This window comes from Mobula hypostoma, chromosome 27 (assembly GCF_963921235.1).
Source record: "Mobula hypostoma chromosome 27, sMobHyp1.1, whole genome shotgun sequence".
Taxonomy (NCBI): Eukaryota; Metazoa; Chordata; class Chondrichthyes; order Myliobatiformes; family Myliobatidae; genus Mobula; species Mobula hypostoma.
The window spans coordinates 30,704,044-30,721,600 of NC_086123.1; the positions used below are offsets into that span (position 1 = coordinate 30,704,044).

The 17,557-nt window shown below is 40.6% G+C and overlaps 1 protein-coding gene across 3 annotated transcripts in view; it reads left to right on the forward strand.

The window, feature by feature from the left end:
* Positions 1-17,557, forward strand: part of pole (polymerase (DNA directed), epsilon) — a 135,227-nt gene that overhangs the window by 53,715 nt on the left and 63,955 nt on the right. For all 3 annotated transcript variants that reach the window (XM_063034149.1, XM_063034150.1, XM_063034151.1), the window contains 9 exons: positions 1,133-1,225; positions 2,322-2,466; positions 2,846-3,003; positions 3,640-3,835; positions 7,587-7,801; positions 8,312-8,414; positions 10,278-10,358; positions 10,758-10,880; positions 11,663-11,881. In XM_063034149.1, coding sequence (XP_062890219.1) covers positions 1,133-1,225; positions 2,322-2,466; positions 2,846-3,003; positions 3,640-3,835; positions 7,587-7,801; positions 8,312-8,414; positions 10,278-10,358; positions 10,758-10,880; positions 11,663-11,881 — 1,333 coding nt within the window. The remainder of the gene's footprint in view (positions 1-1,132; positions 1,226-2,321; positions 2,467-2,845; positions 3,004-3,639; positions 3,836-7,586; positions 7,802-8,311; positions 8,415-10,277; positions 10,359-10,757; positions 10,881-11,662; positions 11,882-17,557) is intronic.

The window sequence follows — 17,557 nt, forward strand, 5'->3', positions numbered from 1 at the left end:
CCCCCTCCCTCTCCCCCTCCCTCTCCCCCTCCCCCTCCCCCTCCCCCTCCCCCATGTCCCCGTTTCACAGTGAAAATGGAGACATGACAACAACTTGCTGTTTTGTACTGTTAAGTCTGTTGTGTCGCTTTTCCCGAGTTTTGCACCCAGAGAGTCGGCCCCAGGGCTCAGGTGTCTGGATGCACAGCCCACGGCAGCTAACCCGCTACTCCCCATGTTCCGTGTTCTCCCGCCACACCTCAGTCAGGGGCACCAACCTTGAATCAGCCTGTCTCCAGAGCCATGAAAATCCGGCAACCTGAAGGTGTGCTAGTCTTCCAGGCCGTGTCCTTGGGATATCAAAAAGCGGCCGGTCATGAGGCTCTGAGAGCAGGTCCCATTCCCGCAAAGGACCGAAGTCAGAGTGTAATTCCAGGTCAGGGTCTTCAAAAGAACCTCGAAAATGGAAAAAAGATATGTGAACGATAGAAATAGAGCTGTTTCCAAAGATGCAAGCAAAGGAGTCGCCGTTTAGCGCCATCTTGACTTTGCTCCGCCCTCTGATCCCTCCTTCAGTAGTGTCAGGGAAGAAGTTACAGCATTTAGATCCAGTGATACGTTGATGCAGTTGTAAAGAAGGCAAGCCAGTGGCTATATTTCATTAGGAGTTTGAAGAGATTTGGTGTGTCACCTAAAGCACTCGAAAGCTTCTATAGATGTGCAGTGGAGAGCATTCTGTCTGGTATGCGGGGGGGGGGGTGGGGGTGTTGCTACTGCACTGGTCTGAAAGAAGCTACAGAAAGTTGTAAATTTAGTCAGCTCCATCTTAGGTACTATCCTCTGTAGTTTCCAAGACATCTTCAAAGATCGGTGCCTCAGAAAGGCGGCATCCATTATTAAGGACCCCCATCACGCAGGACATGTTCTCTTCTCATTGCTACTGTCAGGAAAGAGGTACAGAAGCTTGGTGGCACACACTCAGCAATTTTGGAACAGCTTCTCCCCCCTTTGCATGATTTTAATCTAACTATTTAATATACATACAGTATATATACTATAATTGATTTACTTTTTTGTCTTTCTGTATTATCATGTATTGCATTGTACTGCTGCTGCTGAGTTAACAAATTTCATGACACGTTTTCTCTAACAGGGCTCGTTGGTATTCCATGGAAATGGCTGGGATTGTCTGTCACACTGGTGCCAATATTATCATGCAGGCAAGAGAACTGATAGAGCAGATTGGGTAAGAAGATTGTGGAAAGTGGATTGCCTAGTTAATTTGTATTTCCTTAAATCTTCCTCCTTTTTTCCCCCCTGCTATCTGCCAAATTGCAGCAAATCATAGTGAGTATCATGGTATCTTAAATTGTTTGTAACAAGTATTGAATTGTCCACTTCCTATATGTGCAAACACAGAAGTATGATATGTAAACTCACTTGAGCTATGTGTTGTCTGCCAAAATCCCTTCCAATTTTTTGTATTTTTTATTTTTATGTTGGGAATGAAATATTAATATGCATTCTCATCAATAATGCTTGCTTATTTAAAGCAATGGGAGTAGAACTATTCTCCAGCTGTCTAGAGATTCTCCAGAAATTCTTGAGAAAAATGCTGGGACATTCAAGATGAAATATAAGTAGAACAGAAGATTTAACCCATTGGGTGGTGGGGGAGCATGAATATGAGTGATGCATATGAGTGCATGATCAAAGGAGCACTGATGATTTCAGTAATTAATTTTTAAATGGTACAATTAAAAATTGGTACTATACTGATTAAAAATCTTAGGCATATACGGCATATATAGCTTGTTTAAGACTTTTACACAATACTGTAGTAATTTTATGTATTGCACTGTGCTGCTGCAAAAATCCAAATATCATGGTATATGTGAGTGATGATTAACCTGATTCTAAGTGTCTTATTGTGAACTGAGAGTGGGAAGGGGGCATGGAGTAAGTAGTTGTGGTTGGAAAAAATGGAAGAGAGTGGGAGGCACCAGAAAAACATTCTGCAATGATCAATAAACCAATTGTTTGGATTCAAATGACCTTGCCTGGTGTCTCAGGGCTGGGTGTGTCTGCACGCGTACCACCCCCCACCTGGCACTCCTCTGCCACCTGTCCCACTCCGCTCACTTGGCACTCCAGCCTCACCATTCCCAACACCCTTTCATTTTTATATCTAAGACTTCTGCACAGTACTATATATTTTTGAGTTTCAAGGGGAATATCCTGCATGTTTCTGAGCAAAATGTGTTATGCATTGAATTTAAAAATTTAAATTGCCCTCTTCTACTTAAGAAAAAAGAACACAAAGGAATTGTTTCTTTTCACAGGCGACCCTTGGAGTTGGACACTGATGGTATTTGGTGTGTCCTTCCTAATTCTTTCCCGGAAAACTTTGTCATCAAGTCGAACAATCCTAAAAAGCCCAAAGTGACAATCTCTTATCCTGGTGCCATGTTAAATATCCTGGTGAAGGCAAGTAGAAGCCACTGAATAACAAAGTAACTGAATAACTGACAGAAAAACACCAAATAATAGTCTTACACTTTATCTGTGTTTGGTTTTTTGTTAAAACAGTTTGTGTGGTTTGAGTCAGAAGGCTTTGTACCCATCCTCATATGAAATATTTAAAAACAATTTACAGAGACTGTTTTTAATACCCAAGGGTATATTGTAATTTCATGGATTTGTGTGTAGTTTTTATTTAAGGGAATAATTTAGCATAAACTGAATAATTATTTGAAGAGATGGCTGTGTGATCTCCAGTTGTTCATTTCATGTACCAGATATGTAACATGGCTGAACTCGGTAGTGTGTTTTGCTGCAGCTGAACTTAAACACTTTGCTGTTACAGGAGCGATTCACCAATGAACAATACCAAGAGCTGATGGACCCTGCAACACTGACCTATGAAACGCGCTCAGAAAACAGCATTTTCTTTGAAGTTGATGGTCCATATCTAGCTATGATTCTGCCGGCTTCCAAAGAGGAAGGAAAAAAACTCAAGAAGAGGTGACTGTTGCTTTTTTTTTTATTAGCTATAGTGTCATTCCACACTTGCCAGCCTTCCTTTTAATGTCACTGCTCAGCTGCACTGTGTGAGAAATAGATATCATAATGTAAACTCTGTTGTTGAGAAGAACGACCATATTACTAAAGTTGTAAGAAATAATGCCTGCTTTTAAAGATGCGCAGTAGCTTGGCAGGTAGTGTTCCTGTCTCACTGCTCCGGCAACCCAGTTCGATGTTGCTCTCAGCACTGTATGTGTAGAGTTTGCATATTCCCTGTGTAATTTTGGGGGTTCTCCTCGATCTACAACCATCTCCTGGGAAGTAAGTTAGAGCAGCTTGATCCTCACTTATTACTATGGACCTTTCTAAGATAGAGATAGAGATACACTTAAGGTGGCTTTATCAAGGCTAGTTTCAGCCCATATGTGGTTTGCTCCTTTAACTTTTACTGAGGCCTGTAGCCCAGTCATGCCTTCCCTTGAGGCTGTTTCACTAAAGACGGTCTGGTTGATAAATCCATTCTTTGAAAGATATTTATTTAGCTAGAAAACCTATTTGGACTGTATTCTTGTTACTAGCCAATGCCATGGGTATGTTTTTATGAGTGATATTGATTGATTAATATGTTCATGGCAGATATGCAGTCTTTAATGAGGATGGCTCACTAGCTGAACTGAAAGGTTTTGAAGTGAAGCGTCGCGGAGAATTGCAGCTCATCAAGATTTTTCAGTCTTCTGTGTTTGAGGCCTTTCTGAAAGGCACTACTTTGGAGGAAGTGTATGCGTCAGTTGCCAAAGTAGCTGATTACTGGCTGGATGTACTCTATAGCAAGGTATGGTAGTTGGTACTGAAGCAGTGATTTCAGCATTGTGACCCCATTTGGATGGAAGCTAGTACATTTTCAATAACTTGTATTACATTCTAACTTGCAAGCAATGTTTTGCATTAACTTTTTTTTTTATGGTTACACAACTCAACAGCAATTGGCAGGCCAGCACAATCTTTGAAAGAAATAACTAGACTGGGGAGGTGGAATCCTTTCTAAAGACATGATGATGAGGGATTAAGTCTTTGCGATGTTTTTGGTGAATTTAAAGGACTCATCTACTACCATAAACAGTATACACAGATATTAACTCCTATGGGACACTTGAAGAAAACAATAATTTAGTAACCTGTAACTCTTTTAGATTTTCTTTGAGTTGTTAATTCTTTTCAGGTTACAAATAATTCTTTGATCATTTACTAACCAAAGGCTAGTATTGCATCAAATAACATTTAATTCTTTGCAAGCTCCAAAGTTCTAGAGTGGTGCTTTGCATGGGAGTTTTAATTTCCAAGGGTGCTGTTGTGGAGTTAAACTCATAGAGTCATAGAAACAGGCCCTTTGGCCCATCTAGTCTGCTGTGCCATTAATCTGTCTAGTCCCGTCAACATACACCCAGACCATAGCCCTCCATACCCCTGCCATCCATGTACCTATCCAAATTTCTCTTAAATGTTGAAATTACCACTTGCGCTGGCAGCTTGTTCCACACTTTCACTACCTGCTGAGCGAAAAAGCTCCCACCTCATAAACACAAAATAATCTGCAGATGCTCGGGTCAAAGCAACACTCACAACACGCTGGAGGAACTCAGCAGGTCGGGCAGCATCCGTGGAAAAGTTCGGTCGACATTTCGGGCCGGAACCCTTCGTCAGGACTGACGAAGGGTTCCGGCCAAAAACGTTGACCGAACTTTTCCACGGATGCTGCCCGACCTGCTGAGTTCCTCCCACCTCATGTTCCCCTTAAATATTTCACCTTTCACCCTTTACCCATGACCTCTAGTTGTAGTCTCACCAAGCCTCAATAGAAAGAGCCTGTTTGCATTTACCATATCTTTCCCCTCATAACTTTGTATACCTCTATCAAATCTCCCCTCAATCTTCTGCATTCTAGGGTATAAGTTCCTAACCTATTCAACCTTTCCCTACAACTCAGGTTCTCAAGACCCAGCAGCATCCTTGTGAATTTTCTCTGCACTCTTTCAATCTTATTTACATCTTTCCTGAGGTTAAGTGACCAAAACTGGACACAATACTCCAATTTAGGGCTCACCAACATCATATACAATTTCAACATAACATACTCAATACATGATTTTATGAAGGCCAAAAGCTTTCTTTACGATCTTATCTACCTGTGATGCCACTTTTAAAGAATAATGGGTCTGTATTCCCAGATCTCTCTGTTCTACCCCACTCCTCAGTACCATGCTGCTCACCTTGTCTGCCATTTTTCAGCCCACTGCAACCTTTGATAGTCTTCCTCGCTGTCCACTACACCCCAATCTTGATGTCATCCGCATATTTGCTGATCCAGTTGATCACATTATCATCCAGGTTGTTGATGTAGATGACCAATAACGATAGAGACAGCACCAGTCCCTGTGACACCATTAGTCACAGGCCTCCAGTCAGAGAGGCAACCATCTACAGCCGCACTGGCTTCTTCTGCAAAGCCAATGTCTAATCCAATTTACTACCTTGTCTTGAATGCTAAGCGACTGAACCTTCTTGTTCAAACTCCCATGCGGGACCTTGTCAAAGAGCTTGCTAAAGTTCATGTAGACAACATCCACTGCCTTGCCTTCATCAACTTCCTCAAAAAAAACTGTAAGATTGGCTGGACACCGCCTGCCATGCACAAATCAATGTTGACTATCCCTAATCAGTTCCTGTCTATCCAAATACTTTTATATCTGGTCCATTAGAATACATTCCAATAACTTTCTCTCTACTGATGTCTAGTTGACTAGCCTATCATTTTGTGGCTTATACTGAGAGCGTTTTTTAAACAACAGAGCAATATTAGCTACCCTCCAATCTTTTGGCACCTCATCCATGGTCAGGGATGTTTCAAATGTCTCTGCTAGGGCACTGGCAGTTTCTGCACTAGCCTCCCACAGGGTCCAAGGGAATAGCTTGTCAGGCGCTGGGGATTTAGCCATCCTAATTTGCCTCAAGACAGCAAACACCTTCTCCTTTGTAATCTGTATAGGGTCCATGTAGTTGATGCCACTTTGACTCACTTCTATAGACTCTGTGTCTGTCTCCTGAGTAAATACACATGCACAAAAAAATCCATTTACTTAAGATCTTCCTCATCTCTTTCAGCTCTATGCAGATTACCACTCTGAGTTTCTAGAGGACCAATTTTGTCCTGGCTATCCTTTTGCTTTTAATATATGAAGCCCTTAGAATTCTGTTTCACCTTGTCTGCTCGATCAACCTCATGTCTTCTTTTAGCCCTCTTGATTTGCTTTTTAATTGTTCTCTTGTATTTCTTGTACTTAAGTACTTCATTTGTTCCTTCCTGTCTATACCTGCCAGGCAACTCCTTCTTTTTCTTAATCAGGTCCTCAATATCTCACAAAAACCAAGGTTTTCCTGATAATCCTGTTATCCTTGCCTTTTATTCTGGCAGGCACATAGAAGCTCTATACTTCCAAAATTTCACTTTTGAAGGCCTCCCACTTTGCCAGAAAACAGCGTGCCCCACCATACTTGCCAGATACATTCTACAGAGCTTCCTTTCTGTTCCCCTAACCAACAAATTCCCTTTCACTACAGCAAGACTGTTCTTTCCCCCTTCCCTTTTGAGCCACAGAACCAGACTCAGTGCCAGAGACCTGACTGCTATGGCTTTCCTCTGCTTGGCCATCTCCCATAGCAGTATCCGAAGCGTTGAGGGAAACGGTTATAGAGCTACTCTGAACTGGCTGCCTATCCCCTTTATCCCTCTTGATGGTCACCCAGTTACTTGTATCCTGCAACTTGGGCGTAACTGTCTCCCTGTATGTCCTGTCTATCAACCCATCAGCCTTCCAAGTGGTCCAGAGTTCATGGAGTTTCAGCTCCAACTCCTTAACGCGGTCTGTTAAAAGCTGCAGATGGATGCACTTCTTGCAGGTGTAGTCATCAAGAACACTGGAGGTCTCCCTTCCTTCCCACATCCTGCAAGAGGAGCATTCCACTGTTCTGCCTGGCATGCCCACAGCTCTAAATGTTCATTAAGAAGGAAAGAATAAGCAATAGAAAAAAATCTACTTACGGCCTATGCCTCTTCTCACTATAGTTTCAATGAGCCAAAGCCACGACTCCCCACTCATGCAATGGCCACTCCACTTAAACCCAACTTTTTATTTGCCCTTGCCATGTACTTAATTATATGCAGTCCAGCATCTCCTTAGGAACTGTGGCATGCAAAATGTGCCAAGTGTCCCAGCTTACTACTTTTAAACTCTCTCCCTCTATGCAATCTAGTGTCTTCTCGGGAACTGTGGCGTGCAAAAAAAAAACCCATTGAATTACAAAATATCTGTTGCAAAAATAGTTTGCATTTAAATGGTACCTTTTGGTCTTCAGTTTTAAAATGCTTTTTGAAGGATAAGGACGATTTTATAAATGTTGCTTGAATAATACGGACACCCGATGAGAGCTAAGAAACGACTCTTTACCAAATAGGAATGTGATAATGAGTGAGAAAGAAGCTGTTGTAGATGCTTTGTTCAGACTTACTCCATTGTTTTGTCTCGTAGGCAGCAAACATGCCTGACACAGAGTTATTTGAACTGATCTCTGAGAATCGATCAATGTCTCGTAAGTTGGAAGATTATGGGGAGCAAAAGTCCACCTCAATCAGTACTGCCAAACGGCTTGCAGAATTTCTTGGGGATCAAATGGTGAAAGACGCAGGACTGAGTTGTCGTTTTGTCATCTCCAAGAAACCAGAAGGATCCCCAGTGACAGAAAGGTAAGAAAAAGAAGTCCTCACCATTTTGTAAATTTATATGAATTTTCTATATCTTTTGCTTGAACTGGTTATACGGTATTAGTGCATTGAAAGTGTTTTTTTAAAAAAACTCACAACCCTCATTGAATTCAAAAGTATTTTGAATGTTTTAGACTGATAAGTTGACAGAGCAATGAATGGAGAAACTTTGAGTTTTACAGAACACTGGAAAATGTCACATATTGGGTATTAAATGAATCTTATTTGTCCCCATTAATCCTTGGTAATTTTGTGCTGAGTGTTACATTCTTAACTATTTCATCTGTCAGAAAAGTAAAGCTTGTCGTGTGGAACTTAAAAAGAAAAACTGACATTTTGTTAGAGAGTTCATTTACCAACTAAAATCAGCAAAAGCAATTTATTCATTTGCTTTTTCTGTGATCAGTGGAAAGAGATTCATTTGTTTTAAAACATTGGGACATTTAAAGATGTGAAAGGCTGAGTATAAATGAAAACTCTACTCTTTTGCAGGGCAATTCCACTGGCCATCTTTCAGGCAGAGCCAAGTGTTAGAAAGCACTATCTGAGGAAGTGGTTGAAGAGTCCTTCATTGCAGGACCTCGATATACGATTAGTATGTTTCACTGGAGAATCCCTTTGATAAGTCATTGCTTGCTGCCGCTTATACACGCGAGGGAGGGAAGCTGGGGTGGGGGACATTGGGGGCTCTAACATTTAACTGTTACTCATTCTTTGGGGGCACTCCTCTGTTTTTGTGGATGGTTACAAAGAAAATGCATTTCAGGATGTATATTGTATACATTTCTCTGACATTAAATGTACCATTGAAACGTTTTGAAACCTAAACGTTTCACAGCTTTAAGATATTAAGATGACTTTGATCTTCACTGTAAGCATTTATTTACTACCAAATGAAATTGAGCAAAGCAAAGTTTAAACCTGCTGCATTCACTTTTTAAATATAACCACTTTTAAGTTTGTTAATGGGGCTAAGACAAAATATTAGAATTAGAATGTAAACATGTGCCCATGGGTCCTTCATGTCTGCCTTTGAGTTGGATTGGAGCTGTACATCAACTTTGTGTTCACCCGCAATCCTTGAGTTTTTTGTGCTCAAAGTCATTAGATTCCTTCCTTGGGGAGCACTGCTCCCTCAGGTGTGCGGCCGCGCAGTAACTGAAATGTCCTTGCGCATATAGCCTTTGTTGCCACACAGCTGGAATGAAGATAAGTAAGTTTATGAAACGTGAAAGATTTTCTTTGTTATACTATATTTCATTATACCCTTCAATTAATAAAGTTAAAAGTATGATTTTTTAGTTTTCATTCTGAATATTCCTCGTGTGCATATTACAAAAAAAAATTTAAAGTGATGCAGTTTTCAGGCCGTGTAAAAATTTCCTGCTCAGAGCAATGGTTGGTCTGTGCAGCTGTAAAAAAAAAATAGTTGGAGTGAATTTCTGAGATTCATGACCATTAAGTTTGGAGTTACATGCAAAAGCCACAGTTTGCTGACTGCATTCTGGATAAAAATGCTCACATAGTTTCCTCCCTTCCTGATACATTGCATCCCAGATGCAATGTCCTGCCACTTCATACTTTATTCAGCATATTTTTAATATTATTACGCCACACTTTCTTAAGCTGTACAGCCACGAATTCACAACATGGTGGAGCTGTCCCTCCAGACCATGTCGCCTAACATTAGTGCTCAAGTCTGCGTACATGCCTTTCAAAACTAGTTTTTGATGGCAAAAGCAAAATATGGGCAGGAAAGCTGCTGATTCATGGAACAAATACAAAAAGTATTGGCAAAATTATACTTTATTTCCACTGATCATTTAGTTCTTATTTGAGTTTTGGAAATATTGCATTAACATGGCTGTACCAGACATGAAAATCCATTGACAAGTGCAAATATATCACCCCAAATTGAGGGGATTTGGATATGATGACCAAACAGATAACGGTTAAATTTAATATGTGAACATCTCATTGGGTTGATTTAAAATTATATAAAGAATTAACAAGGAAGCAATTTATTTTTGAAGAAAGCTCACTAATGAATTATTATTTTTAAAAAAGAACTTTAGGATGTTGCTTCTTGCAAAAGTGAATATAATTTCAAAGCATTCTTCCAGATTCTGAGTTAATGGCGAGGAGGTACTTGGGAATTGTGGAATGTGCCCAAAATGTTGGGGAAAAATTGATAACTTGGCATATAAAAGAAGAGTCTGAACTCTGAATAACTCAGGATAACTCTGAACAAATGGTGAAAAAGTGACTGCTGCTGGCTGTACACCCAAATTATTAATCCTTCTCTTGGCAGGTACAATGGTGCTGGTTTACTTGCTGAATAGTGATAGTAGGATCAGCAATCAGAATGAGTGTCAGAACTGCAGTATGATAGGCCTGTTGTTAACTTGGAGAACAAGTTAAATTTAACAACATGCAAGTATCAATCTGGTTTTTCTAGATTCTTGACTGGGATTATTACATTGAACGTCTTGGCAACGCTATTCAGAAGATTATCACCATCCCTGCAGCCCTTCAGCAGGTTAGTAGCTTTTTTATTCTTTCTTTCAAATGACTGAAAATTGTATATATCTAGAAATTTGTAGCAGAGTGTTTGTCTAACAAAAATATAGTCTTAGGAAATCCTTTGGGATCAAGGATGACTTGTATCCACTCCAGATTTGTGGGTTCTTTAAGTGAATAACATGAACTGCTCAATATAGCTGGCTGACTATACAACTAGAGCCTCAATACTGGGGATGTTGTTTGTCTGCCTCTCCCGTGCATTTTGAAGAATTTGCAGAGATTGTCTTTTTTTCCCCCCTGCCTTGGGATGCCTACTGTTGGACCAAGGGTACATTTACATCTACCATTCTTAACTGTTGAAAACATGTTGATGCATTTTATGTTTAGTCTGATGAATAAACCTTATTCCCTTTAGGTGAAGAATCCTGTTCCACGGGTACGGCATCCTGATTGGCTTCATAAGAAATTGTTGGAAAAAAATGATGTTTACAAACAAAAGAAGATCAATGAGCTCTTCACAAACACTGGAGTCAGGCAGGTATGTTGTCTCCAGTTGCCTTCACAGAACAGTGAAGAGAAATGATATTGAGTTCTAAAATAAGTCATATTCTAAATCTTTGTCACGTCGGGACATCTAGTTGTAATTTTAGTTCTTGTTTTTAAATCACTGCTGCCCCCTGAGTGACTGAAAGCATTTAACATTTTCTGTTTTTATTACTTTTCCAGAATCTCCACTACTTACCTTTGTATCATTACCATCATTCATCCTCTCCCCTCTCCCCTCTCCCCTCTCCCCTCTCCCCTCTCCCCTCTCCCCTCTCCCCTCTCCCCTCTCCCCTCTCCCCTCTCCCCTCTCCCCTCTCCCCTCTCCCCTCTCCCCTCTCCCCTCTCCCCTCCCCCTCTCCCCTCCCCTCTCCCCTCTCCCCTCTCCCCTCTCCCCTCTCCCCTCCCCTCCCCTCTCCCCTCTCCCCTCTCCCCTCTCCCCTCTCCCCTCTCCCCTCTCCCCTCTCCCCTCTCCCCTCTCCCCTCTCCCCTCTCCCCTCTCCCCTCTCCCCTCTCCCCTCTCCCCTCTCCCCTCTCTCCCCTCTCCCCTCTCCCCTCTCTCCCTCTCCCCTCTCCCCCCTCGTGTTTCAATTTCTTTTTATTTCTTTCAATATAAATATATTTTTGAAAAAAATATTTTTGTTTATTTCCATAAATGGAAACACGTGCATGTTCTGAACCTGGAAAAAAAAATTGCATTAGGATCAGAGGGACCTGTGTGCATGTCTTTAATAGATCTAATAGAAAATTTCCTGAAAATAGTCCAATGTTCTTCAGGTGACATCCAATCTATGTGGGACAAGCAGTCAGCATTCAGAGATTCAAGATCTGGAAGATTTAGGAAATGCAAAGCAAGGACCACAGCCGGTTATCCCCATCAGTACCAAAAGAAGGCGTGGTGGGAATGAAGAGAGCCAAGAAGGATCCCAAGATCTGGAATTAACACAGTCTTGGAGAGAGATATTGGGACCGCCACCACCACTAGGAGAGACGAAGGTAACCATTTTTCTCCCTTGATTACGACTTTTTAAAGCTGGGTGTGAATTGACTATATGGCCAATTAGTAAGAATGTTCCTAATAATTTATAAAGTAGCAGATTGGGTTTGAACCAATTTGGGTTAACTTGGAAGCATATGTTACGTGGACTAGACTATTTCATGTAGTTAGGACATAAAAGTGAAATGGTTTTTTTTTTCAAACCTTGTATTAAATCTGAATCATTTGAGACATTTGATAAAATCTGCCATCAAAAATCCAGCAATAAAAATGGGTTTGCATAATAGGTAGCTTTCTGTTACACCATTTTAAAAACATTTTCTCATGCCTTTTGCCTGTGAAATCTATGTTCATCTGCACAAGAGCAACTTGCATTTTTGCACCCAGAAGTATATGTAGAAATTTCTGAGCCAGCTGTCTGGGCTACTCAAAAGCAACAGCCAATTTATTTGTTTTGAGTATTAATCTGAGAATCTAATGTTGTATCTCCAGAATAATCATGAATTGGTTATTGAAAAATTAGCATAAATTACATTGGTGTTTGCTCTATTTCCACGTGACTACCACACTGCCCTTAAGGAAAATTATGTAAGGCAGGACCTAAAGTTTATTTTTGATTGTAACCTTCTTGCAGTTCACTTCTTGGGTCTGGATGTCCTTTTCCCCTCTTTTCGGTATATTTTGCTTTGTTGGGCGTTTTGACCTCTTAGTGTTCAGTCATTCTGCCAACTCCACCCAAAACAATGGGTTGAAATTCTGTTTGTGTTTGGGTCAGTGGTTCAGTAATATTTTATGTTGACATGGATTGTTCTTGTACTTTATAAAAAATATTCTCAAAAGTAGTGAGTGTTTTCACTATTTCTTGCCAGTTTTTGCAAACTTTGTTTTAAGTTTAAGCTAGGGCATTTCATGTAAGAATGAATATTGACCTGGGAACGGATATATCATTGACTATTGTTCAAAATTTTGTTATAGCATATTTGGCATATATTTGGGGGAGTCGGGTCCTACAGTTTGAATTCTCCACCAAAACTGGGAAGATATAGAAGCTTTGGATGACCCAAAATGTCCTAAATTCAATCAGGAAGCACAATTAAAGTTTGGGAAGCTAAAATCAGACTGAGCCCATGTGGAATATAAAGATAGCAGGGAAGTGCTCAAGCAGGACTTTAGGAAGGCCAATAGAGGCCAAGGAATATCCTTGGGAAGCAGGAGTCCAGGAAACTTTACATCTGTTTTAAGAAAACAAGAATAACTAAGGAGAGGGTAGATTCACTCAAGGATAAAGGAAGGAATTTGTGCTTGGAGTCAAATCTGAGATACTATATGAATACTTTATGCTTGTATTTACCAAGGAGAGGAAATTGAAGGGTGGTGAAACCAGAATGGCGCATGCTGATGTGCTGGGAATTTTTGAGATTGCTGGGTTTTATGAAAACATTAAGGTGAATAAATCCCCAGGGCCTGATAGCATATCTCCAAAGATATTGGAAGAAGCAAGTGAGGAGATTGCTGGAATTTGACAAAGATCTTTCATCTCCTCACAAGCACCATGCAAGGTTCTGGAGGACAGGAGGATAGTAAAGGTTGTGCCTTTGTTCAAGAAGGGAAATAGGGATAATTCAGGTAATTGTAGGTCATACAGCCTCCCGTTACTGAGAGGAAGATTATTGGAGAGAATACTGGGGGATTGGATTTAAGTACATTTGGAAAGTCACTGTGACTTTGTGTGGGACAGATCATGCCTTACAAACTTAAGTTTTTTTAAGGTCACAAAGGTGCTTGTTGAGGGGAAGGCAGTGGACATTATCTACATGGAATTTAATAAGGTACTTGATAAATTTGGGTTGATCCTGAGCATGAAGATGCACAGGATCCAGGGTGAATTGCAAGTTTGGATTTGAAACTATCTTCCCCTTGGAATGCAGAGAGTAGGAGTGGAAAGATGCTATTCTGGCTGGAGATCCATGACCAATGGCATTCAATAAGGATCAAGCTGGGACCTCTGTTGTCTGTGATGTATATGAACTATTTAGGTGACAATGTAGATTGGTGGATTAGCAGGTCTTGTAGATGATACCAAGATGGGTGGAGTTGTGGACAGTGCAAAGGACTATCAGAGAATACAGTGAGATATTGATCAGTTACAGGAATGGGCAGAGAAGTGACAGGTGGAGTTTAATTTGGGCAAGTCTGATATGTTGCACTTGTGGGAGGCCAAGTGATAGGAGAAAGAATACAGTTAATAGTAGGCCCCTCAATAGCATTGACATGCAGGGAAATCTTAGGGTACGTCCATCGTTCACAAAAAGTAGTTACACAAGTGGATACGATGGTAAAGAAGCTGTATGGCATGTTTGTCTTCATTGGTGGGGATGCTGAGTACAAAAGTAAGGAAGTCACGCTGCCAGTATATAAACCGTCAGTCAGATTGCACTTGGGAGTATTGTGTGCATTTCTGGTCATCCCATCATGTGAAGGACGTGGAGACAGTAAAGGGTGCAGAAAAGATTTCCTAGGATTAAAGACTATGAGCTTTAAGAAAAGGTTTGAAAAACTTTGGTTGCTCACGACAGGGTGCTGGAGGCTGTGGGGAGACCTGATAGAGATTTTTAAAATAATGAGAGGCATAAATAGGGTGGACAGTCAGAATCTTTTCCCCAGAGTTCCTGTTGTAGCCTGTAAGGAGTTTATCCGTGATTGCGTGGATTTCCTCCCGCAGTCCGAAGATGTTCCGGTTGGTAGATTAACTGGTCATTGTAAATTGTCCCGTGATTATGCTAGGGTTAAATCGGGGGTTGCAGGGCAGTGTGGCTCAAAGGGCCAGAGGACCTCTTCTATGCGGCACCTCAATAAATAAATAAATCATGATGTGTCATGTTGTTTGACAAAGGCGATCATGGTCTTTAATCTGAGAAGTTCTAATAATCTCTTCAAAACTTTTGTCTGCCCATTCCCTGATGTAACGCATGGATATCTTGCGCTGTTAACTGTGACTTTTTCTTCCATAAATTTTCCCCGCCACTGCAAGATGTTCGAGCATCTCTTTTCTCTCCTGTTCCAACTGCCGTTTCCTGATTGATGATATCAGTTCTCTCCTTTTCTGGTTTTTTGCAACATTACCTCATTTGTTACTCTGTCCTTCCACAATATTTTCATCATTCTCTAGAACTACATTTCTGCAGCCTCGAGTCTTCCCTTATTTTGCTGTGATATTGTCCAACATTCGCTTCCATATGGTAGTGTGGAATGAACATAGCACCACATCACTGAGGTTTATGCTTTATAGAAATTGTTATTTAGTATCTTGCTCGAATGCTTGAAGGTGCGTTTACAATTTCTCTTAGAATCTTCTCACTATGAAAGTTGAGTAGGTCAGGTGAGAGAACACAACCCTGTCTGACTCTCCTCTATCTGTACAAAATCACTTGTCTCACTTTTAACTCTCATTTCTGCTCTTTGTTCCCAATATAAATCTCTAATGATTCTGATATCGTTCCCATCGATGTCCAAGTGCTGAAGGATTTTTATAAGCTCTTCATGTCTCATCTATTCAAAACTTTGGTATATTTGATGAAACATAGATACAGGTCTTTCTAGACCTCTTTGGCATGCTCACAAACCATTCTAACGATGAAGATTGCATTTCGCATTCCACTATCCGTAATGAAGCTGCACCGCTCTTGTGCAGTCTCTGCTTTCATACTTTTTCTTGCTTTCATCATGATGACTCATAACAAGACTTTCACATCATGACTCATCAAGCTAATTGTTCGCTGTTACTTGCGTTCAGGTGCTTTAGGTTTTTTTGCCAGTGCAATAAATGCTGACTTGCTTAGTTTCTCAGTTATTTCCCCACTATTATATATTTCATTCAGCAACTCTGTCAGTCTTTCAATCCCATCATCTTCCAGTGCTTGAATCATTTCTATAACAATGCCATCCAGTCCTGGTACCTTATTCTTTTTCATGTTCCTATCTGCTGCTTTAACTTCTGGTTTCATAATTGGTGGGCCATCCACGTTCTTAGTAATTTTTGGCTTCTCTCTCATATTTTCAAACAAGTCGGCAATGTATTCAGACTATCTAGCCCATATATCTGCTTTTTCTATCTTTTGCCTTCAAACACCTGCTAGATGTACAATAATTAGCACCCGTGAGCTTTCTCACCTTCTTGTACTTATCCCCAGAATTTTCAGTTTTTCTACCTCTTCAATTTCTCCATTTAATCATTGTTCTTTCACTTTCCTACATTTCTGCTTGACCTTTTTGTTCAAAGTTTTATGTTTGCTGCTGTTCTTTGGTGTGATTTTTTTTTCTGTCATTCTTTCATTAGATCCAGACTTTCATCCATTCTTCCTTCTCTTTTTCATTAGACACATCCACCACTGCCTTTTTTGAACTTCCAACTAGCTTGGCGTGTGTTCCACTGTCAAAGCTTCAAATCTGTTCTTCATTGTATTTCACCTTTTATGTCCAGATTTTTCAAGCAAACCAGGTCTAATTTGGTATTATTACCCTTAGCGTTTAACTGTCTAAGCTTTCCCCAAGGTCAAACACCAGAGGGTGTGCTTTTAAGGTTAGAGGTGGAAATTTAATGATGGTGTTAAAGTCAAGTTATTTGCACCTGGAATAGGTTATCATGAGTAGCAGTGGAAGCAGGCGGTTTGATGGAGGTTACAAGGCTTTTAGATAGATGCAGGGATATGAAGAGAACGGAAGGATATGGGCCATACACAGGAAGAGGATGTTTAGTATAGGTGGCATCAATGTTAGGACAACATCGTGGGCTCAATAGCCATCCAGAGCTGTACTATTCTATATAGATAGCATATTTCAACAATGCAGAACCTCACTGTCAACCCGGATATTGGTCCTTGTGCATTGTGACATGAACTTATGACTTTCTTACTGATTGAGAGTTATTGAATTACACCTGACCATGGCTCACTTGATAGTAAATATTTTTGTCTGTGTTTTTAAACATTTGCAGAAGTAAGTACAGGTGATGGAGATGACTTCACTAGAGCCATCAAAGAATAACAAAAGTATATGTTGTTGCAATTAAAAAAATACAATTACTGCTTTAATGAAATAGAATTGTCATAGAATCAGAAATCTACAGCACATTACAGGCCCTTCAGCCCACAATGTTGTGCCGACCATGTAACATACTCTAGAAAATGCCTAGAATTTCCCTACCACATAGCCCTCTACTTTTCTAAGCTCCATGTACCTCGAAGAGTCTCTTAAAAGACCCTATTGTATCCGCCTCTACCACCGTCGCTGGCAGTGCATTCCACGCACCCACCACTCTCTGTGGAAAAACTTACCTCTGACCTACCTTGTACCTACTTCCAAGCACCTTAGAATTATGCCCCCTGGTGTTAGCCATTTCAACCCTGGGAAAAAGCCTCAGGCTATTCACAGGATCAATGCCTCTCATCATCTTATACACCTCTATTAGGTCACCTCTCATCCTCCGTCGCCAAGGAGAATAGGCCGAGTTCACTCAACCTATTCTCATAGGGCATGCCCTCCTATCCAGGCAACATCCTTGTAAAATCTCCTCTGCACTCTCTCTATTCTTCATTACTCTATAACATTACCCCTCACCAGAAAACAATGAGGAAGTTTTACAATTTATATTTTGTTAAAAAGGATACAGCTCTTCA